The sequence below is a fragment of the Scheffersomyces xylosifermentans genome (assembly GCF_036884685.1).
Source record: "Scheffersomyces xylosifermentans strain CBS 12540 chromosome Unknown RJT20scaffold_6, whole genome shotgun sequence".
NCBI lineage: Eukaryota > Fungi > Ascomycota > Pichiomycetes > Serinales > Debaryomycetaceae > Scheffersomyces > Scheffersomyces xylosifermentans.
In genome coordinates, this window is record NW_027042944.1 from 1,442,848 (window position 1) to 1,465,353 (window position 22,506).

General features: G+C 40.5%; 6 protein-coding genes across 6 annotated transcripts; 1 reads left to right on the top strand and 5 right to left on the bottom strand. All coding sequences in view use genetic code 12, as the record gives it.

Moving 5' to 3' along the window:
* Nucleotides 1–919: 919 nt before the first annotated feature.
* On the bottom strand, nucleotides 920–1,618 carry RJT20DRAFT_1109 (uncharacterized protein; the record flags this gene model as incomplete). The annotated part of the gene is made up of 1 exon (XM_064915768.1): nucleotides 920–1,618. The coding sequence occupies one exon, from the start codon at nucleotides 1,616–1,618 to the stop codon at nucleotides 920–922; it is 699 nt and encodes a 232-aa protein (XP_064773353.1).
* A 2,273-nt stretch (nucleotides 1,619–3,891) lies between these two features.
* On the bottom strand, nucleotides 3,892–8,760 carry TOP2 (DNA topoisomerase 2). The gene has a single exon (XM_064917641.1). It carries the CDS (start codon nucleotides 8,672–8,674, stop codon nucleotides 4,256–4,258), a length of 4,419 nt encoding a protein of 1,472 aa, XP_064773354.1. The 5' UTR covers nucleotides 8,675–8,760; the 3' UTR covers nucleotides 3,892–4,255.
* A 1,607-nt stretch (nucleotides 8,761–10,367) lies between these two features.
* RJT20DRAFT_146341 (uncharacterized protein) lies at nucleotides 10,368–11,213 on the bottom strand (the record flags this gene model as incomplete). The annotated part of the gene is made up of 1 exon (XM_064918857.1): nucleotides 10,368–11,213. One exon carries the CDS (start codon nucleotides 11,211–11,213, stop codon nucleotides 10,368–10,370), a length of 846 nt encoding a protein of 281 aa, XP_064773355.1.
* A 1,761-nt stretch (nucleotides 11,214–12,974) lies between these two features.
* Nucleotides 12,975–13,685, bottom strand: CBF1 (Cbf1p; the record flags this gene model as incomplete). The annotated part of the gene is made up of 1 exon (XM_064918475.1): nucleotides 12,975–13,685. The coding sequence occupies one exon, from the start codon at nucleotides 13,683–13,685 to the stop codon at nucleotides 12,975–12,977; it is 711 nt and encodes a 236-aa protein (XP_064773356.1).
* Nucleotides 13,686–16,092: 2,407 nt separating this feature from the next.
* Nucleotides 16,093–18,361, top strand: PDC11 (indolepyruvate decarboxylase 1). Its single transcript, XM_064915760.1, has one exon. The coding sequence runs from the start codon at nucleotides 16,247–16,249 to the stop codon at nucleotides 17,942–17,944; it is 1,698 nt and encodes a 565-aa protein (XP_064773357.1). The 5' UTR covers nucleotides 16,093–16,246; the 3' UTR covers nucleotides 17,945–18,361.
* An 808-nt stretch (nucleotides 18,362–19,169) lies between these two features.
* On the bottom strand, nucleotides 19,170–22,469 carry MNN4 (Mnn4p; the record flags this gene model as incomplete). Its single annotated transcript, XM_064921741.1, has 2 exons — nucleotides 19,170–21,104; nucleotides 21,477–22,469. The coding sequence occupies 2 exons, from the start codon at nucleotides 22,467–22,469 to the stop codon at nucleotides 19,170–19,172; spliced, it is 2,928 nt and encodes a 975-aa protein (XP_064773358.1).
* Nucleotides 22,470–22,506: the final 37 nt, after the last annotated feature.

Here is a 22,506-nt window from a genome sequence, read left to right on the forward strand (position 1 = left end):
CGAACAGTCCAGTTTTTATTCCAGTCTTATCTGTCGGGTAGGTTTTGGCTTGCCTGTTAAGTGGGAATTGTTCATTCATTTTACCCTTTAAATTTGTTTTGGGAACTGAAAGGAATGGGCTTATTCAAGTGAGTCGAGTGAGTCGAGTGTCGAGCGATTCCGGTGATTCAAGTGATTCCGGTGCTTCAAGTGTTCAACAATTCCATGTTTAACTGGAAGAGAAGTTCTAAAAGGCTCAGCGATTTCATCTCTTAGCAAGCTCTGCTGAATTTTCACTAACCGTTCAAAAACATCCCAATTCACTATCCCTTGAAAAGCTTTCCCATTTTACCAAAGACAACAACATCTACAACTTCGCCAACAACACCTTCAACAGCATCTCCAACAGCATCTCTCACCACTTAAAAACACTACATAGCAAGCAACCAAGTAACATCTTCCTTTTTCATCTCTCCTTTCATCTCATTTCATTCCATATCATTACACAACATTTCCTATCATTACACACCATTACACATCTACAAGTTCCATACCCCATCTCCTTGTAATTGGCATTTATAATTAGTACAGTCATGAAGACAAACGTAAAAGCATGGTCACCGCAATAAACGGGCCAGCAGCCGTAGAACACTCCTTAGAGCACATTCTCCCGGAAAAGACACTCAACTCGTTCCCAAGAAGAGCCATATCAAATATATATAAAGACAACAATATAAAAACTGGTGCTTAAGAACATAGACCACATGAGAACCTCAAATCATAACCACAAACCATAACAATAGACGGCTCTCATGTTCAGCCATGAACCTTCACACTTTAACAATAAACATAACACCCCGGAATATGAATAGATAAGTAGAATTGAACATTAGAATTTCGTACACTCGGAGAACATCTTAACTTTCCCAACTTCTTCCCTTCATTCGATGTCCTCCGTACCAAAGTGAACAGGATAGTTCTGGTCGGAGATGTCGTCCCAACCGTTAGGAGCAACTACATATGGCAAAGAACTGCCGAGAGTACCAAAGAAATTGGCATTATTGGGCAAACCAAGTAAACTCTGGTATTGCTTGATAACAAACGTCGGAGAGACGTTCTTTCCTTGGTGTCTGGCAGAACCTCCGAACTGTTGATCTGGCAGGTTAGCGTCTTGAACTCCACTGGCAGAATTACCATTACTTGAAGTACTATTGTTGGACGACAGTTGGTTGATTTCCTTGGTAATTTGCTTCCATTTATGCTTCTCTCCGGCAACCAACAACTGCTTCAAGATCTGGATGTCTTGTGGAGTGAACTTGTTGTTGGAAGTAACGTTTGGCTGAACATTAGCCGTGCTTCCGATACTAGAAGAGGTATTTGCTGCTGTCTGGTAGCTATAAGCGTTATTGTTGGCATTTTGCTGCTGTTGCTGCTGCTGCTGAGCTCCTCCAGCTCCCGGAGGAGGTAAAATAGTATGAGGTTGTTGAGGTTGTTGAGCTTGCTGGTACGAATAATCGGCCATATACTGTTGGTTTGCGCCGTTGTTTGCGTTGGAGTTGTTGCTATTGGAGTACATGATAGTGCTGCTGTTGGGAGTATTTGGAATGGTAGTTGTGACGTTGGCCTCGAAGTAAATCATAGTCTTTTGGACTGGGTTTCGAGGGAGCAGACTAACTAGACAAGATGAATGTTCGCAAGAATGGGATGAATATTCACAGAAATATGCTGGAAACGGCTTCAAATGAATAGACAACGATGAGGAGACTTTGAGGAGACTTGGAAGTCGGTTGTTTGGTGGTTTTGACGGTCTTTTTTGTGTTTTAAAGACGGTTCTTTACCACTTCTGGTTGGCTTATCTCTTGTTTGATAACGAAAGATGAGATAAAGATGCCAGTTCTCGGTGAAAACTCGGAAAAATGAGTTACTACCGAAGATAAGGATACTAGCGATCGTAGCGGTTCTAATGGTGGTACTTAAGTAGTACTTTTCTTCCTGTGGACTGGTTCTTTATGGTAGTATAAACCTCAATGGAGTATTCTATTAGCGTTTATAATCCGTGGGAGGGGTGGTTTTAGGCGGTTTTTGACCGGGAAATTTGGTTTTTTCGAGGTTCGTCGTGGATAACACCGTTAAAGGTTGCGATAACTGAATTTCCGGCTCAATTAGCTTGATTTTCACCTCCAATGAGCTCAATGACCAGTTCTGGTTATTGATATCCTAGAGTATAAACGGTATATTTCTTCGTATACGTCCAATTTTAGCCACAAAAATGCACGAATTTCGCTGAAAAAACGGGATTACTGAATTCTGCCGTCAATTGTCGACTACAACTCACTGTTTCTATCGTTTTAACCTCAAGAAATAGCCCTAGAACTATGATATTCAACGTGATAAAACTGAGCTTTTATCATTTTCCAAAACAGACATTTAATTTGTCGATTACTAACCTGTAAGATCCCTTTCTGAAGGGCGGACACTTACTCCTGCACACAGATAAGATGCGGATGATGGGGTGTGGCCAAGGAGAGGGTGGGGATAATATTGCGGCATGGATGTTTATAAAATTTTTTAATGTGTCATGCACAAGAAAGGCAGGTATTTTTGTTTTATTTTATAAATTTTTAGTGCCCACATTTCACAATTCCTGGCTAACCCCGAGAATCGAGTGGGAGGGTTCGGTCGAGTGTTGATGTCGATGGGAATCGATGGGAGGGAGATGTAAGAGGTGGAATCAAAGAAGAAGAAGAAGAAGTCAGTATCTGATGTGGAAGAGTGTGGAAGAGGTGGATGCAAAATATAAAAAAAAAAGAAAAAAAGAAGAAATCCCCCATTTTTGCTGTTCTTATGGAAATGGTTCAGAACAGAAGTGGAAAGCATGAAGTGGATGGGTATAAACAGTCTCTGATGTGTATGAACTATTTAGTGAGTATGACCTAATTAATGAGTTTGTCCTAATTAATGAGTATAATAAACTCTCTAATGAGCATAACCTCACTAATGAGTATAACCAGTCTCTCTCGCTCTCGCTCTCTCTCTTCCTCTCGCTCTCTCTCTCCCTCTCGCTCTCTCTCTACCTCTCTCTCTCGCTCATATTCGCAATGCACATTCCACATATTCATCTATTCACCACATCATTACCCCAGCGATGACAACCTTAACCAATATACGAAAGGCAAAATCAACTCAAGAAACAAGATGCATCTTGCCTAACGGACCGGTGAATACACTCCTGCCCGCCCCAATTGCTTGGCCAAAAGTCACCTCGTCCATCGAATCCAGTAAATCCCCATCTCGAGGAATTAATTCTCAGCCCAGAAACTCTACCAACTCACCTGTTTGGGGGAGTTGCTATTAAATTCGGGGCTTCTCCTTGCGTAAGCTCCAAGTGTCGTTAGACACACCATTGGACTTTGCTATTCCATATTCTGCAATAATGGACCATATCTGCATTAGTGTTATTATGGTGCATGATGGAGGCTTTTGGCAATAATTCATTATAACATACCGCGTACATCCAATTACGAGATGGTGTGTATAGGGTTCGACGGATGGGCACATTTACGAGTTCGAGTCGAGTGGAGGTTAGATCACGGATTAGTTAGTTAGGGTGCTAAAAGAGGTATAGAGGGAGGTGGGAGGAGGGAGCTGGCTACGGCAGTGGTGTGTCATGAGGAGAATTTGGTGGTGGTGTTATTGGTATGTTTCTGGATGTTTCTTAGAGCTAGTATGGTCCGTCGATATACAGTTTACACGAATCTGGGCCCTTTCGTAACACCTAGTCTTATTGGATCTTTCAAAAACGAGTGGGGTATTAATTGGACAAGAAGCCAAGTCATCAGCGTATCGGGTATGCACATGAAGAGTACCATTAGGTGAGGAGTACTATTATATACAGTAAGAAGTAATTATTTTCTGTACATTACTGGTATTACGTATTGCTTATCTCGGCTGTTGCATATTAGACTCTCTAGATCTGCTAATTCTAGATCTGCTAATGCTAATTTAAATTAATTATATTTCGACTAGAAGCTATTTCACTATGATTTCGCTATAATATTTCTCTGTGTTCAGCTAATTGGTTATTGCAGCGCTGATTAGCTATTTTTTCAATATTGCTGTATTTTCTTTTTCGTTTTTGCTATATTCTTCGATAGCATTCTCCTTATCGGTATTCCTCTATTTTGTATTCCTTATTTCTTAATTCTTATTCTTTCTTCTCTAAGACTTTGTTGCTGGCCCTGAACGGACCCCACAAAGACTCATATTACCTTTCTAGCTAATCTTCTTCGTACTCATCATCTTCATCTTCCATATCGACATCGTCATCCTCCTCCTCTTCTTCTTCCTCGTCAGAGTCGATTGTAGTGTAGGTTATCTTCTTGGCTGGCCTCAGTCTTGGAGCCTTGGAGATTTCAGTAACTCCTAACTCTTCAAGCTCATCCATAAGAGCTGCCTTGGAACCAGCCTTAGGCTTGGATTTCTTGACAACAGGTTCACTCTTCTTTTTAGGTGGAGGTGCCTTCTTTGGTGTGGACTCATTACTTAAACCTAAAAGCACATCGTCGTCACTATCACTGAAGTTAGATACCAATATTGGTTTCTTGCTCTTGCTAGAGTAGGATTTTGGTGTACTGCTAGCACTACTTTGTGTGAAAAATGACAAAACATCTGGTGCTTCTTTTTTGATCTCTTTCTTCACTTCCGGCAAAGGAGTGGATGAGCTAGTTGATGAACTGGCCTTTGACTTAGCAGCATTAGTTGCAGCCTTTTTTCTGACAGGCTCGTCAATTTCTGTTTCCTTCTTGACGGTAGTAGTAGAAGAGGCCGATTTAGATGGCTTGGCAACAATGGCTCTTGGCCTCTTGGCCTTTGTTTTTGTGCTCTTATTTGGAACCATATCCATTCTTTCTCTTAAATCGGCTTCTAAGAACTTCTCCCATTCTTCAACGAAGGAATCCAAATCCTCATTCCATAAATCTTTGGCAGACTTCTTTAACAAATCGGTCAATTCGTTCTCCTTTTCTGACTTTTCTTGTAACAATTTGTCGTATCTATCCTTGGTTAAGGACCACATGGACATACCAACCAAATAGTTGTAGAGAGCATAAATGGTCTCTGGCTTATGGACATTACTATCTTGGTTGGTTTGGACACCGCCCATCAACAACTGACTGACATCACCAACTTCAGCTTCTTCCTCTTCAATTTCTTCTTCTGCTTTGACAAACAAAGAATCGTCAGCGACATCCTTCACCGGTTTGTTATCCTTGTTGAACTTCACGAACTTGAGCTCCTCCAAATTACGGACTAAATCAATTCTCTTCCTATTAGAAATGGTCAATTTCTTATCTATTATCAATTTGATGAATCTGGCTTGCTCACTCAACTTCGTCAATTGATTTCGCAACTGCTCCATCATGAAGTCCTTACGTTTTTGGTAGTACTCTAATCTAACATAGTAGAAGTCACGTAAGATTTCCTGAGCACTAGAATAACGCTTGATTCTGCCCAAAGGATCAAAAGCAACCATGTTCGACATACTAATGGAAGAAATCAACTTGAATTTCTCTAACAATCCAACTTTCAAGGCCTTAGCCATCTCTTCTGGAGACAATTTAATAATGAACTTAATATTAAGACCGTGTTGCTCTTCCATATCTTTGATCCATGCTGGGGTTTTATCAGTACCAAAACCAGCCAATAAGAACTCCTTAACATTGTTGGTCCAAGTCTTGACTGGAATCTCTGAGATTTCAAGCGTAGTCTCATCAAGTTGTTCAATCCTTCCGATTACTTTATACTTGTCCGGTCCATTTGGTTCAATCAAGCCCTCCCAGCCCTTATACCATGGAATCATTTCCTCCATGGGTTCACCATTCATCAATCTTCTAATGTTGTCAACCAAATCCATAGGATTGAAACTTGGAATGTTGGTAGACCAACCAGTTCCAATTCCTTCTGTACCATTCACCAATAACATAGGTATAACAGGCAAGTACCATTCTGGTTCAACTGATTGCTCATCATCTTGCACATATGTATACAATGGGTTATCCAAGGGATTAAAGATGGTCCTGGTGATCTTGGTGATTTCAGTAAAGATATATCTCGCAGCAGAGAAATCTTTACCACCAGCAGCACGAGTACCAAAGGCACCATTTGGCTTCAACAAGTTGATATTATTGGAACCAACGAAGTTCTGTGCCAAACCAATGATAGTCTGAACCAAGGACTGCTCACCATGATGGTAACCAGTCTTTTCAGAAACGTAACCAGATAATTGCGATACTTTAATCTCCAGCTTTAAATTCCTCAAGAAACAACCATATAAGACCTTACGTTGACCTGGTTTAAAGCCATCCAACACTGAAGGAATGGATCTTACATTATCAGCCATTGAGAACAAGATCAATTCTTGGTTAATGAAATCACTGATTGGAATTTCCGTCAAGTTTGGATCTAAATGAGTTCCTGGTTGGAACGCTTGTAACCAGTCCTTTCTATCATCAGCCTTCTTCTTGGAGAAAGCCAAGTCGATGTACTGTTTGTCATCCTCTTGCAAAGCATGGAAGCGCTTTAAATGCTTATCCAAGGCCGAGAAGTATTGACGAGCTTCCAATGGTGTAGATGTACCCAAACCCTTATAATACTTGAGAGTCCAACGGGAGTTAGCTCCTTCTGTAGCACGCCAATTTTCAAATTCAGGCATGTTGTAGAAAGGAATCACTTGCTTACGACCCCTGTTGTTGATTGTGACCTTAATAATTGGCGTTATGAACTCCAATAAGAAACCAGGAATATTTAACAATCCAGGGAAGGAGGTCTCCAAAAAGTTAATGATCAAACCCTTGATATGCGAACCATCTTGATCTTGATCGGTCATGATCATCACATGTCCGTATCTCAAGGTCTTTGCATTTTCCACAGTATAAACCTTCTTGTGCTGTAACCCGATAATCTGCTTCAAAGCATTGATTTCAGCATTTTTGGAGATCTGGTCAGCCGAAGCTTCTCTGACATTCAACAACTTACCACGCAATGGGAAGCAACCGTAGTAATCTCTTCCTACAACTGCTAAACCAGAGACAGCTAACGACAAGGCAGAATCTCCTTCTGTCAAAATAAGGGTACACTTGTTACCTTCTCTAGTACCAGCTTTGTTTGCATCCACCAACTTCACCTGTCCCTTAATTCTCAGCTTTTTGGAACCATCTGCCTTTTGCAATGCCTTGTCTTCGTTGGCAGTTGAAATGTCACGTATACGGTCGACAATACTCGTTTTCAACATCTTGGCTATGAACTGGTCGCTGATAGTCAATTTTTCACTGGGTTTACCTCCAAACTGAGTTACTCTGGTTGTCAATTGCTCTTTGGTTTGTGAGGTGAATGCTGGGTTTTCAATCAAACAGTTTAAAAACAAGAACATGTTGTTTCTGACTTCTTGTGGCTTGATCATCAATTTTTTCTTTCCTTTTTCTTTCTTGGACATGGTTTCCACCAATTTGGTGATAATCTGATCTGAGACATACTTTACATGAGTTCCTCCTGCTGTTGTAGCAATTGAATTAACGAAACTGACCTGGTTGAAAGAACCATCACTTACAGCAAAGGCCAATTCCCAACGGTCATTGAAAACTTCATGCACAATAGTGGTGTAGTTCTTCACAGCTCCATTTTCATCCATTATCTCGGGAGTGGTCTTCTTGATAGCATTGACGTACATTTCAACGTAAGACTTGAAATTACGGATGTTTAACTTCTTATCATTGAGATACACATTACAATCACGCACAGTACCACACAAATCATAGACTCTTCTTCTTAACACAGACAATATCTCCTCGTCAAGCGAGTCCATACCAAACTTGGCCAAGTCAGGCTTAAACGTAATCTTTGTGTATTCTTTCTTAGATTTCAATTTAGTGATTTTTGGCTTTGTTACATTGGCCATGTTATTAGACCATGTCTGCTTGTACAACAACTCAGACGATAAGTCAGCAGTTTCAAGAGAAAACTCCGTCGAGAAGATGTTACACAACTTGGCACCATAACCGTTTCTACCACCAGTGACCTTCTTCTCGTCATCATCGTAATTAGACGAAGTAAGTAAATGACCAAAGATCAATTCTGGAATGTAGATTTTTTCCTTTTCGTGGATTTCCACCGGAATCCCCTTACCATCGTTCATGACCTCAATGGTATTGTTTTCAGCATCTATCTTGACTCTTATATTCTTCATTGAAGAATCTCTGATCTTGTTATCAGCCGCATTGACTAAGATCTCATCAAAGATCTTGTATAAACCGGGGACAATGCTCACTTCTTTGAACACCATTGATTCAGATTCGGCGTCAAAGCACCACATTTCCGTGGAAGTCTTTTCTACCGATCCGATATAGGTATCTGGTCTTTTAAGAATATGCTCTAATTGAGAGAGTTTCTGATACGTTTCAGAGGCATTCTGCTTACCACCAGGTTTTGGCGTTGTTGATCTCGAGGTCGAAGACGAAACCGTGGTATTTGTCGACTCAGATAACGGTTTTTGAGCCTTTTTGGGCTTCGCTTTAGCCTTATTACTGGCATTCTTGGTGCTTCCAGTGCCATTGTTATCAGGAATGAAATCATCAGACCCGTCTGAGAAGTCCGATCCGGACGCATACGAGTCCATGGATTCGTCTTCTTCGAAGTCAGACATGATTCTAGACACAATGGTACTCAATTGGCTCCTTTTCAGCTACAATTTCCACCGGCAAAGTACTTATAAACACCAATACTTCCATGGCATCACCGTGTTGAACTGTCGTATTTTTGGCATTTTTCAGATTTCAGGAAAACAAAGAAAAGTCGCGTGTCGCGTGGGGAAATAAAAAAAAGTCGCGTTTCGATGCGTCGCGTCTTTATGGGTGGAGACCCTTGCCGCAGTAGTGGGGGAGGAGAGCCAGGGGTGTGTATACGGATATAGACCCTTGCCGCAGTAGTGAAGGGAAGTAGAGTGTAGGGTATAAGAAGATGGTGGTTATAGTGTTTCCATATATCGTTCTAATTGGGGATCTGAAGGATTATAAGGATGGAGATGGAGATGGGGATGTAGTGATATGGATACAGCGTTTTCTGTATAGCTAAGGTTTTTCCATATATTATTCTAATTAGGGGCCACAATTGAGTTATATTTAACTCCCATAAAGCTGACAATACCCTTTAAGCATAGTATTGAGGGTTATATTGAGAACAACAAGTTATAGGCTTCAGGGAAGAGGATAAAGGAGAAAAGGGGCGGCGGTGGCCTGAAAAGATAAAACAGACAAGAGAACAAGGCAGCTAAACAACACTTCCAAGGGGGAAATGACTCTAACAAAAAGGAATGGTACCTTGTCTAAATAAAATTAAAGGCTGCAAAAATATAAAAATGGTAGCGCACATCATTAAACGAAGAACTTTGGCAAGACATAAACTCCATAAACTAGTCAATTACAATGTAGGGGAAGATTTGAATAATAAAGCCGGTCATATTAATTGAAGAGTGTCCTCCATTTTCTATGTCACAACACAAATTTTGTTGTACAATATTCAAACTTCTGTTATCCTAACGAGGATGGAATTGGATGTAATGTATGTTATATTACGTTATGTAAAGTAATATAAAGTGATGTGACGACATATGATGGTGCTGACTGCTATTTTATGCAATAATGATAAGGTGGTAAGAAATAAAGCATTCAAATGGTGAAGCTGTGGGAAGATGTCATCTTATCTTTCTTTTAGCGGATACCTATTGAAATTGGAAAGTCCATTACGAAACTATATTTCACAATCGACCTCAAAGGTAGCTCTGTTAAAAGAAGACAAACGGGGACAAAGCAATAACAGCTGGAAAACACACATTACTATGACACCAATAACAGCGAATAGTGGATTTAAATATCTTCCCCAAGGGAAGTGACTCCGCCACGCCCATCTCATACAAATTAAAGGCTGCAAAAAGAATAAATGGTAGCGCCGCACAATCTTTGGTATAACCTTGCATAAGTCTTCCTCGAAACCAATGAATTATATGAATTAATGGAAGTGGTGATAATTGAATAGAATGGCTGAAGTCCCAGTCGTAACTATCCAAGGAGAAATCCCGGTTTTTTTGTTTCTTCACCTCAAGTAAAGCACAAGCAAGCCACAACTATTATAGACAATATTCATAGACATGCTATTTTAAACAATTCTTTAAACTTAACACACCCAATCAATATCTAAGGAATCACCCAAGAAAACAAAGTACGTTGTACATTCATTGCATGCTATATTAACTACTATTCATCAACTATTACTTTCACCGTCAACCTGTACAACCAAACGGTTACATTACTCACCTATTATTAAACTTATTGGTCCTCATTTTACTTGGATCTCTTGTTCTTCGACATTATACCCTTCTGGATCCTCTCAAACTCATCGTCATCGATCTCCTTATTGGCTCTCTTCTTGCCCTTCTTGTTGACATACTTGGATTCCAACGTATCTATCAAGCTGTCCAAGCGATTCTCTTGACGGCTTCGAATGAGAGCTCCCAAATCCTTTTCGCTCCGGAGGTTTTTCTTTCCCTTGTCTTTAATCATCTTCTCCAATTCCTCTGCTTCCTTGGCTTCTTTGGCCAATTTCTTTAACATTTGACGGACTTTGGTCTTTCGGGATTTCTTGTACTTCTCCCAAGTCTTTGTGGTCTGCAAGTCCAAGGACTCTTCAAGTTCTGGCATTGCGTTTTCAATCACTTTAAACACACGTTGTTCCTCTTCTTCTGTGAATTCCAAATGAGGAATGAGTTCGAATAACTTGAGAAAGTCACCCTCGTAATAGATGAAATTGGAGATTATATCTTCCGTTTCTTCTTCTGAGTTCTGGTATTTTAACTTATCCTCTTCGATCATATCGATGGTGATTTTCTGGTTAATTGACTCGAAGTAGTCCTTCCAATTGAACCCTGCGTCCTCATCATCCAAGTCGTAATCGGCCAAAGATCCCGTATTGTCGTACCGTTGTCTCTTGAGCGGATCGCTGACGATGCTGTATGCAAATTGGACCTTTGGGAAGAACTCAGGGTCATGCTGTTGTTGAAGTTGTTGAAGTTTGTCTGGGTGGAACTTTAAGCAGAGCTTCTTATAAGACTTCTTTATTTCTATGGGAGAAGCCGACTTGCTGACTTGCAAGACTTCGTAGGGGTCTATATCCGGAAAGGGTATGGCCATGGCTGGGATGAAATGGAGCTGTATATGTTAGAGGAGTGAAGCCTGAAGAATGGGATTATGAATACTAATGGGAATATCTTATTCAATATGAGTATGAATAAGGATATGAATGAATGTGAAAAAAGGTATGAATGAATATGAATATGAATGTGAATAGGAATATCACTAGGATATTATGAATTTGAATAGGAATATGAACCTTGAAGAATATCAATATGAATTATCAATTATGAATATTCAATATAAATATGAATATTCAATAATGAATTTTTAATGAATAATCAGTAATGAATTATGAATATGAATATAAATATAAATATAAATATGAATATTCAATATCAATAGGAATAAGAATTATCAATAATGAATATCAATAGGAATATCAATATCAATAATGAATATGAGTTATCAATTATGAATTATCAATAACCAATGATACTATGACTTTCAATGAATGGAGAGTCAGTCAAAGGAATACCACTACTTTCTTGAGATGTGATAATCTAGAAATCCTATTGTAATCCAATATTGCTATCCTCTATTATAATCGACTATTTTTATTATAATATTATAATATTATAGTCTTATTGTACTATTGCTATCTTTTAAGTACCTTATACGTCTAATTGTAAGCCAATACACACAAAACAAGGGATTTCTCTCGAGGTAAAACTCGTAAAAACTCGGGAAAAATTCGGAAAAACACCCACAAACACTTCTACCTGAGTCCAGATCCGTTCTCTTCTACTTTTAACACCAGAAAACCTCTTCTTACTACTGATATCTCCAAGAAGAACTGATGGTTACTTCAAAATCATCAAATCATCGCAGATTTGAGTTTTGGTGGAATTGGCGCGTGCTGCAGACGGCAAAAATATTTTTTTGGTGGTGTTGTAGTGAATGGTTTGGTGTGAGTGTTGTGTTGCGGTTGCAACTGGGGAAGGAGTAGGAAAGGGAAAGTGGAGGTGGGAGAAGGTGATAGAATGGGGATGAAGAGTTCGTCTATTCTTCACTTGGTTCCTGAAATTAGAAGTAGGAAGTTGGAAGCTACAAGTTATACTGATAGAAGAGAGCTCTTATTAAGTATATATTATTTATAATACGTAAGGGTATGGTATGCAAAGTCGGATGTATCAAGAGTTTAACATGTAGTAGACACATATATAATATGTCTATGGGTAAGTACATTTAGGCGGAACATAATATATACATGTAGTAGAAGCATATATACATGGAATACGATAAAAGGTAGAAGCATATTAACACCTATAAACATAAGGTATACACATTTATACTAGTAGGCGCATATATACATGTAGTTAGACACAAGTTGGTAGACATATATATACAAATGATTCAAAGTAGCATACCCAAGTTGTCATATAGTCTACAACAAAAATGTAATGCGCTACTATAAGCAATATCTATCACATATCACATTTCACATAACACCTTAACAACTTACTTATCAGCCAACTTTGAAAAATTATATTCACCTTCGAGTTGAAATAACCTTCTACAATCGAGCACTGATCCCTACAGCATTCACAACATCCTACTACATCCAATACCTTTTATGACAACCGTCTTAAAAAATGACAACCGTCTTAATAAATGACAAACGTCTTAATTTTTTGACTGGAAACTAAAGTACATATTAAAATTACACGGATAAAAATACAACAAAAAAGAAGTAATCAACGAAAGCCAGGCTGTAACCTAAGCCAAGGATGAGAATTAATACGCCATTTTGTAACTCCTCTATTTCTTCGACACATCCTTCCACGATTCAATCTCACGGTATGCTCTCTCCAACTCCAGCTTCAACTTGTCGTTGGAAGCACTCAATTCGCTGACGGCTTGCTCCGTCAATAATTTCTCCAAAGTCCATTTTTCAATGTTATTGTTCTCGTTCTCCTTTAATCTCTTGATATACTCAACGGCTCTCTGCAATATCTGGGCCTTGTTGGTATCTTGTGTGGGTATCAAAGCTGCCAATTCCTTAATTCCATGGTTGATGGCCTCACGTCTTCTTCTCTCGACTTCCTTGTGGTTCTCACGTCTTTGTCTGTGCCATTCATCAGAGCCATGTTGTGGCTTGTTGCTTGGAGGTAACGTGGTTGGCTGGAATGGCTGAGACGATGGTCCTGCTCCTTGACCAGAACCCTGCTGAGCCTGAGCAGCAGCTTGCTGCTGCTGTTGATGTCTGAAGGCCGTTTGGTAGGCAGTCTGCAAGTGCTGTTGTTGGTGGGAGTTGTTGGAAGAGCCGTCCGATGATGACACAGCAGCAACGGCGGCAGCAGCAGCAACTTCAGCAGCTGAAAGGTCTTCACCTTCCTTGCCCTTGTTGGAATAAGACGATTGTTGGCCCAACAACTCAGAGTCGATGGCAATGTCATCCTTCTTCTCGTCGACCTTTTGCTTCTTTTCGGCCTCGGTCAAGTGGTGGTCTTCTGATTCTCTCTTAGGCATTGTGAGTAGTCGTTTGTTTAGTGTATTTGTATTGTCTTGCAACTATTTTTGTGATAATTGCAATGAAAATAGCAAAGCTTTAGGTATTATTGTGTGTTTGCTTGGGAGTTCTAGAAGTCTTTGTTAGTATTCAATTCCTTATGAGTTTCAGGTCCTTCAGTGTGTTGTTTTCTGAAATGTTCCATTTCATTTGGCGATTGGACTGCAATTAGGCCATTGTGTGGCCTTAAGACCCAATGGCTAGACTGTTTTCTTGCATCAATATCAATAACTGTGCTGTTCCACTTCTCTCTGGTCTTTCCCTCCACCTGTCCTTCTTTTATTTGCAGCTTTCCCAGTCTCTTTCCCTAGCCCACTGTCACCAGCTCATCTGTGGAGTTGCAACCATCACCTGGTCACGAGGGAAACGACGTACCGCTGTCGCATCCCGACCCCGATCACTGGATCGTAACACATGACCCAGTGGTGATATCGCCCGGTTCTAGGCGTTTTACAGCCAACTTTTAGCTAGCCGCTGTATAACAACAAACATCAACAATAATTATTTTCATGTTAACGTCACTGGTATTAAACTAAACAACACTTGTCTTGGACCCAATTCTACGCCATTTCTCCACCGTTTCTCTGCTACTTACCGTTTCTTTGCACTTGTGTCTGCTGTACCTACGCCCTGACTCGATTCGCTCTGTTTGACTGTTGCAAGAATGAAAGCACCTGCTGTTTAATCACGTTCTGTGCTCAGAAACAACGGGTCAACTGGGAAGAAAAACAACAACAAAAATTGTGGGAAAGACGATCACGAGGATTTTCCTCACATGTTCTTCAGGTGACGATGGAGTGTCCGGGTAACTGGGGGTGTAGGTGGGGGTAGTGCACGTGCGGGAGAAAAGTTTCCACAATAGGAGAGGTGGGAAGAATGTGGAAAGTGGAAAGTGGAAGGAGAAGGAGAAGATGCATTATATACAGGAAGACGCCAGCACACCAGTCAAAGTCAGGTGAGGGTTGATAGATGCATGATGCGCGGCATGGATGTTTCAATAGGGGTTTATGCACTACCTCAATAATTTACTACTGAGGTGGCCTTTGCAGTTTGATACTACAGTTTTGCTGTAATGCATAACTGTCGGGTGTACGTTACGTGGATTGTAATTGCATATGGAGGTGCAGTCTATAATTTTGCAATAATGCACATTCACACAGTTATTCATTTGCAACTTGTATGAGATGGGAGGTGAATCAGCTGTGACAGGAATAGTAATACACCGACAAACCGACCTTGAAAGGCTAAAAACGACATCCAAAAGCCGTTAACACCTAACGTGGTTTAATGAGCTACTATCCTGACATCGTCCAACTCCTTGGTTCCCTGTGTTTTGACTACATTGTGAATTCTGTGTTACTGTATCACCTTAACCTAAACCTCTCACGCAAATACTTGCCGACACAACCATTAAACATCCACACTTACCGCAAGAAGCGGCCAAATCAACTCGGCTCCCTCTGTAGCCTTCAATGTCAGATGTCTTATCAGATTGTCCCCCCCTCCTCTCTCGTATCCGCCACATACGAACCCAATTTTCTTCCTACCACTCTTTCTCCTCCTTTTTTACTCCTCTCTTCCCGTAATCGCTTACACAGACAATGTCTAGAAACCCGTATACACCATAAAATAAACCGTAATTGACCCATGCCGCTACATATATTCTCAGCTGATGTCTCAAACTTGATGCAAAATACTGAACTCCTCCAGGAGCCGACCCAGTGCTACGAACTCAAGCCATCATAGCTCCAAGTACCATTTCCAAACACGTAGTTTCGTACCATCCTCGTCCGAAGCCGACCAACGAATTCAAGGACATTCTTTTCCGTGAAATCCTCTGATAGTTTTCATCCCCTTCAACCTATACCTCTTGAGCTGCTCTGAGAACAGAAATTGACTTCCTACGGAGAAATATTCCCTATGGAACCCTGTGCTTACCAATTCCAACTTTTCTCCAGGTTAAAACTCTTCCAAACTATGACCATTCCACCGAATCTCTTGCCTCTGGCCTCTCGCCTCTTGCCTTTCGCCTCTCTATTCTATTCCCTTACGCTACCTAAACGCTTGCTCTTCCTTGTCATCCGTTGCACCCAGACCGATTACCCGGTTGCCTTAAAGCATACCCTCTTACATACCTTATACCACATGCACATCGGCTAAAGCATAAATTTAAACTTTTTGACAACGTATTCCTGCAGAACTCTCTGAAAATGCTCTTCTGTACCGGGCCGGATGAGCTGAGAACGACGCTATGCGTTAAGACAGTCCATGAATCATGTCATTTGCACCTATAGCAATGCAAATACCTTTAACCGGATCAGTGGTGTATCCAACATACGATGTAACGGCCTCAAATAGCAACTATCGTGGCCAAGGATTGCGTATATAAAGTCCGCGATGTGTAATTGCAATCGGAGTTGTAAAGGTGAAAAACCATTGTTCAAGTGAAAATTACAATACACTATACATTTTTGTCTTATACCATTTTTCATAGTATAATACAAACAAAAACTACAACTTAATGTCTGAAGTCACTCTTGGTAGATATCTCTTCGAGAGATTGCACCAATTGCAAGTCGACACTATCTTTGGATTGCCTGGCGACTTCAATTTGTCGTTATTGGACAAAGTCTATGAGGTGCCAAATATGAGATGGGCCGGAAATGCCAATGAATTGAACGCTGCTTATGCTGCTGACGGTTACTCCAGAATCAAGGGTTTGGCATGTTTGGTCACAACCTTCGGAGTCGGTGAATTGTCAGCCTTAAATGGTGTTGGAGGTGCTTATGCTGAGCATGTCGGTTTGTTACACGTTGTTGGTGTTCCATCCATCGCTTCGCAAGCTAAGCAATTATTGTTGCACCATACTTTGGGTAACGGAGATTTCACTGTTTTCCACAGAATGTCTAATAACATCTCCCAAACTACTGCATTCCTTTCTGATATCACATCTGCCCCATCTGAGATCGACAGATGCATCAGAGAAGCTTATGTATACCAAAGACCAGTCTATGTTGGCTTACCAGCAAACTTGGTTGACTTAAAGGTTCCAGCCGATCGTTTGCAAACTCCAATTGATCTCAGCTTGAAACGTAACGATCCAGAAGCCCAGGAAGAGGTTGTGAATAACGTTTTAACCTTGATTCAGCAGGCCTCAAACCCAATTATTTTGGTCGATGCTTGTGCTTCCAGACACAGCTGCAAAAAGGAAGTCGAGAAGTTGGTCAATTTGACCCAATTCCCAGTTTTCACAACACCAATGGGTAAATCTGCAATTGCCGAGTCACACCCAAGATTTGGAGGTGTCTACGTTGGTAGTTTATCTCAAGATGATGTCAAGAAATCTGTTGAAAGTGCCGATTTCGTGTTGTCGATTGGTGCTTTATTGTCCGATTTCAACACCGGTTCCTTCACATATTCTTACAAGACCAAGAACATCGTAGAATTCCACTCCGATTATACCAAAATTAGACAAGCTACATTCCCAGGAGTTCAAATGAAGGAAGCTTTACAGCAATTAATCAGCGAGGTATCAACGCATCTTAACCCTAACTACGTTCCAGTTCCAGTTCCAAGCGTTAACTTACCAGTTACACCTGCTTCTCCAGATACCATTTTGACACAAGAATACTTGTGGAGTAAGGTTTCTTCCTGGTTCCAAGAAGGTGATATCATTGTCACTGAAACCGGTACTTCTGCTTTCGGTATTGTTCAATCCCGTTTCCCAAACAACACCATTGGTATTTCACAAGTTTTGTGGGGTTCTATCGGTTTTACCGTTGGTGCTACTGTCGGTGCTGCAATGGCTGCACAAGAAATTGATCCAAAGAAGAGAGTCATTTTGTTCGTTGGTGATGGTTCCTTGCAATTAACTGTCCAAGAGATCTCCACTTTGTGTAAATGGGAATGTAACAACACCTATCTTTACGTGTTGAACAATGACGGTTACACGATCGAAAGATTAATTCACGGAATGAATGCCACCTACAACGATATCCAGCCTTGGAACAACTTAGATATCTTGCCATTATTCAATGCCAAGGAATATGAGACTTTGACTGTCAAGACCACAGGTGAATTAGATAGTCTTTTCAAGAACAAGAAATTTGCTATCCCAAACAAGATTAGAATGATTGAAATCATGTTACCAAGAATGGATGCACCATCTAACTTGGTTGCCCAAGCCAAATTGTCTGAAAAGGTTAACTTAGAGAACTAAGGATTGTACACATAAGGACAATGTCCCTTCTCCTTACACTTATTACGAACTTTATGATTACTAAGGCATTGTAATGCCATCCTGATTTCCTCCTTGAGGGTATGGCATCATCTTTTGATCAATAACCTTCTTCTCCCTTGCATTACAAAATGTTTATACGCCTTATTATGGTATAGTTTTATTAAGAATTAATAGAATTTAATGGATACATGTTTATAGAAAAGAGCAAGACAGCGTATGGGTGCAAAATTGAAGGGATACCATGACAATTATAGTGTAGTGTACTCTTCTTCTTTTTGGAGAGCCTGTCATCAGGAGAGTACCAGCCCAAAGAGCAAAGACTGCTCCCTCCCAATAACATATACTACTACAAAATATACTACAGCATCATATACCACCCCCCCCCCCCCCCCCCCCCCCCCCCCACCCATAGAAAAGCAAATGCTACTTCATCAACTCAGCTAAAGACATAAATTATATACTAAGAATATCTATACTAAGATGTCTATACTAAGAAGGTCTCTACTAAGAATATCTGTACTAATGAGGTCTATGCTAAAGAAAGGTATATAAATTGAAAGCAAAAAAAAAAAACACCAAATAATAAACTAATTGACATCAACGTGTATACCAAAAATAAACGTAATATTAACGTTTCTCAAGCACAAGCCATTTTATTTTATTTTGTCTCATATTCACCAGTACTAGACAATAGCTACACCCCCATTCAGATTTACATTTTATATATGATATTGCTAACTTATTTGTTTATTCTATAAAGAAAGTATTATACAATTGAATGGTAGCCGTCTGGTGGCTACAAAAAACCTTTAACATCAAATAATACTCGAGGACCACACTGTTAGCCATAGGGTATCACTAACACGCCGTGTCATAATAATATATGCAAAATCCACACCTAATCTCCCGATATGTGCAGCAGCAGCCATCTGTATTCTTGATGTATAAATGTTAATTTGTGTTAAATGCATTAACTGGATTAAATCAGACGATGAAAAGTCGTTATTCCAAAAGCCCAGCAAGTCGATGATGACAGCATGGAAATGGTGATAACGTTCTATGATAAAACCGAGAGTATATGTTGACAATCAGTAAATGAAAAAATGGGAGTTATTTGAGTTCAAATGCACCAAGTTTAATATGGTCCGTCAGAATCCTTTCCGCTCCCTGGCGGAAATGAACCCAAACAGATCTAATATTTAACTTAAAGGTCATTATTGTCAGGCATCTTTGGAATCAAAGGATTGCCAACTGGGGTCAAAGGATTAGGCTTTGGAGTCAAAGCCTTTTCAGCAGCGATTTTATCTTTGCTGAACTTGTCAACCAACTCGCTCTCTTGTTGTTCATAAGCCAGCAAAAGAGCCAAGTAACGGTTGACCTCCTCCTCGAAGGTGATGTATTCGTTATGCATTTTGAAAAGGAATGGGTCATACTTCATAGGCCTGAAGTCTGGAGAATCGTTGATCAACTGAGCTGATGACTTTCCAAACAACAAACGCATAATCTCTTCCTCGTGGAATCCTGTGAATTCACGGGTTCCATAAAAGTTCATGAAGATCTCATCTTTGTTAAGAAGTTCCAACAATTCGTCTTCGGTGAACTTGAAGATAGTCGACATCTCGTCATCTTTCAATTCCAAAGGCTTGTGTTGAGCCTTTTGCTTCAACATTTTCTTTTCGGCATCAGTCAACTCATACTTGAAATCAGTGAAGAATTCCTCGGTATCATTACCACTGTTCAATCTGCTTATATACTCCAGGTTGTAACTGTGGTATTTGTTCCAGTTTTCACGGTGGTAGATGAAATAGTACAAGTCCTCTTCACGGAGCCACAATCTCAACTGTGGAAGGAAGATATGACGAGAGAACTTCTTACTCAACAAACCCTTAGAGTATTCAACGTTTAAGATGTCGGTATATTTCTGAGGAACATATCCGATTTCACCTTCGATAGAAGTCTTGATAAGAGGACTCAATTCAGAGAGTCTTGAGAAATGCTTGTTACGACAGTTATATGTCTTCAAGAACTTATTAGTTGGCACGTAATCATCATTGTCAATCTTGTAATCCTTAGGAAGGAGGTCTCTGTATCTCTTTGGAGGTTCTGTGTTGGAAATGGCCAAACCAGTGATATCAATATAGAGTCCAGAATCGACATCGATGAAACGAGCATCAATATTATTGTTACCATTACCTTTCTCTCTTAAAGTGATGAAACTACCACAGTCCAAGAAATAACGACCGAAACCATCCTCAGGATCTTCAACGACTAATGTTTGGTTGAACTCAAGAGAAAGCTTGTGCAAGTCCATAATAGGAACCTGAACATCGATATCATTATCCCATGGGAAAGCAATACCGTTCCAGTACCAAGAAAGCAAAGATCCATGGGCGACCCATGTGATAATACCATTTTTACGAGTGAAAGAAAGCCAAGTACGAACCAATCTGTGCAAGATCAAAGTCTGCTCATAAGTGCCGTACATCACACCGTTGAAGAATCTCCAATCGTAGTGGTCACCCAAAAGATTCGTTAACAAACGAGCTTCGCCAAAGTACTTTGGTGGACCTCCATTCTTAACTTTGTAATCAGAGTACTTCAAACTTTGGTAATACTTTAATTCGTTGGTAGGTAAATGGTGTCCTCCAAGCAATCTACTTTCGTAATCCTGGATCATACTTTCATACTTAAGTTCGAAACGTTCTTCTGGAATGTCAACTTTATAGGCATTCATGACTTGATGCTTGTTGGGCTTTGCAGCCTTCTTTAAGGCTGTGAACTCTGCGAGAACATCAATGGAATGAGACTGGGAGTCGCCTATGTATTTTTCAACGAGTCCGTTGTTGAGCAACTTCTTATTGGAGTTAACGGTGACATTGTAGGATCCATCGGAAGTTAAGAAAATAATCATTGAAGGAGCTGGGGCGTACGAATAAAGATAAGACTTACCAGAGAGAATAGCTTTCTCAGGAGTGGTTTTACCAGTGGTCTTGAACACATTAAAACCTGGACGTATGTCGTGGCCATCATCATGGTCAAATGGTACGACGTGATTGTCCACACAGAAGTCGGCAGGGTCGTTTGCATCAAGTCTTTTTGAGAAGGTATGACGTTCTTCAGTAGAGGATTCATCTCTCTTCTTGTTAGATGGAGGAGCCTGTTCACCCTCTGGCTTAGCAAGTTGCTCCTTTTGGGCAGAAGATTCGAGGTCTTGTTGCTTCTGGTCTTCTGGAGCCTTTTGCTCTTCTGGAGCCTTGTTCTCTTCTGGAGACTTCTGTTCTTCTTGGGCCTTCTGCTCTTCTTGGGCCTTCTGCTCTTCTTGGGCCTTTTGTTCTTCTTGGGCCTTTTGTTCTTCTTGGGCCTGTTGTTCCTCAGAAGCTTGCTGGTTGTTATTATTGTCTGGTTTTACTTCAGCTTGGGCCTGTTGGTTCTCTTGAGCTTGCTCATTACCATTTTCAACCTTTTCTTGAGAGTTCTCTTTATCTTGGTCAGAATTATTTTGTTGCTGGACTTCTTGTTTGTCTTGTTCCGGATTGGATTCTTCCTTTGGCTTTTCTTGGTCAGACTGATCATTGTTCTGGCCATTCTCCTCTTTCGAACTGTCTTCTAACTTCTTCTTTTCCTCTTGTTTCTTCTTGTCCTCTTCTTCTTGTTTCTTCTTCTCCTCTTCTTCCTTCTTTTTTCTTTCTTCCTCATTCTTCCTCTCTTCCTCCTCCTTCTTTTTCCTTTCTTCTTCATTCTTCTTATCCTCCTCGGCCTTCTTGATAGCCTCTTCAGCCTTCTTCTTGTCTTCCTCTATCTTCTTTTTGGCCTCTTCTATCTTCTTCTTTTGCTCTTCTTCAAACTTTTTCTGCTTATTGATCTTTTCTTCGTCCGGTCTGGCGTCCAAGATGCTACAGTTGGGTTTTAAGGCAGTTGGAGCAAGAATATACTTGTTCAAGATTGACAAATCCACCCAGTCGTACCAGTTGAATGGAATCTCCACTTTTTCCTTGGGATTCTTTTCAATGCTGGTTCTAATGTGGTGGTAGTACATTGCCAACGTGAAACGAGGGTCAAAAGGCTGAATAGCCGGTTTATTATCTTTGTGATACTGGTGGAATGCCACAGACTGGTCAGCTCCAGCATCTGTTTCATCCATATAAAAGTAATATGGAATGGTGAGCTCAGTGTCCAAAACATCAGTGTTAAGAAGCCAGTACTTGTTTTCAATGTCTGAATTGACCTTTTTGGTGTAGAGCTTTTCAACTTTCTTGTTGAAGTACGACTCGGGGTCGGAGGTGTCGACGTCCTCCTCGTCGGGGTTCTCTTTCGACGTGGACTTGGCAAGATAAAAGTTACTGGCCAAAGTGTCGAAGTAGTTAAGTCTGAGCTTCGACTTGATGATTCTGTTTGTTTCCTCCGAGACGAAGTGGGAACTGGCGACCATGGTGAAAGTCACGATCAAGAGCATGGCCACAACGAACAAGAGATGAACGTGTTTTTTTCGTAGCAGGAAGAACATCTTCGTTATGTGATAAGTGATAAGTTGTGGGTATTCG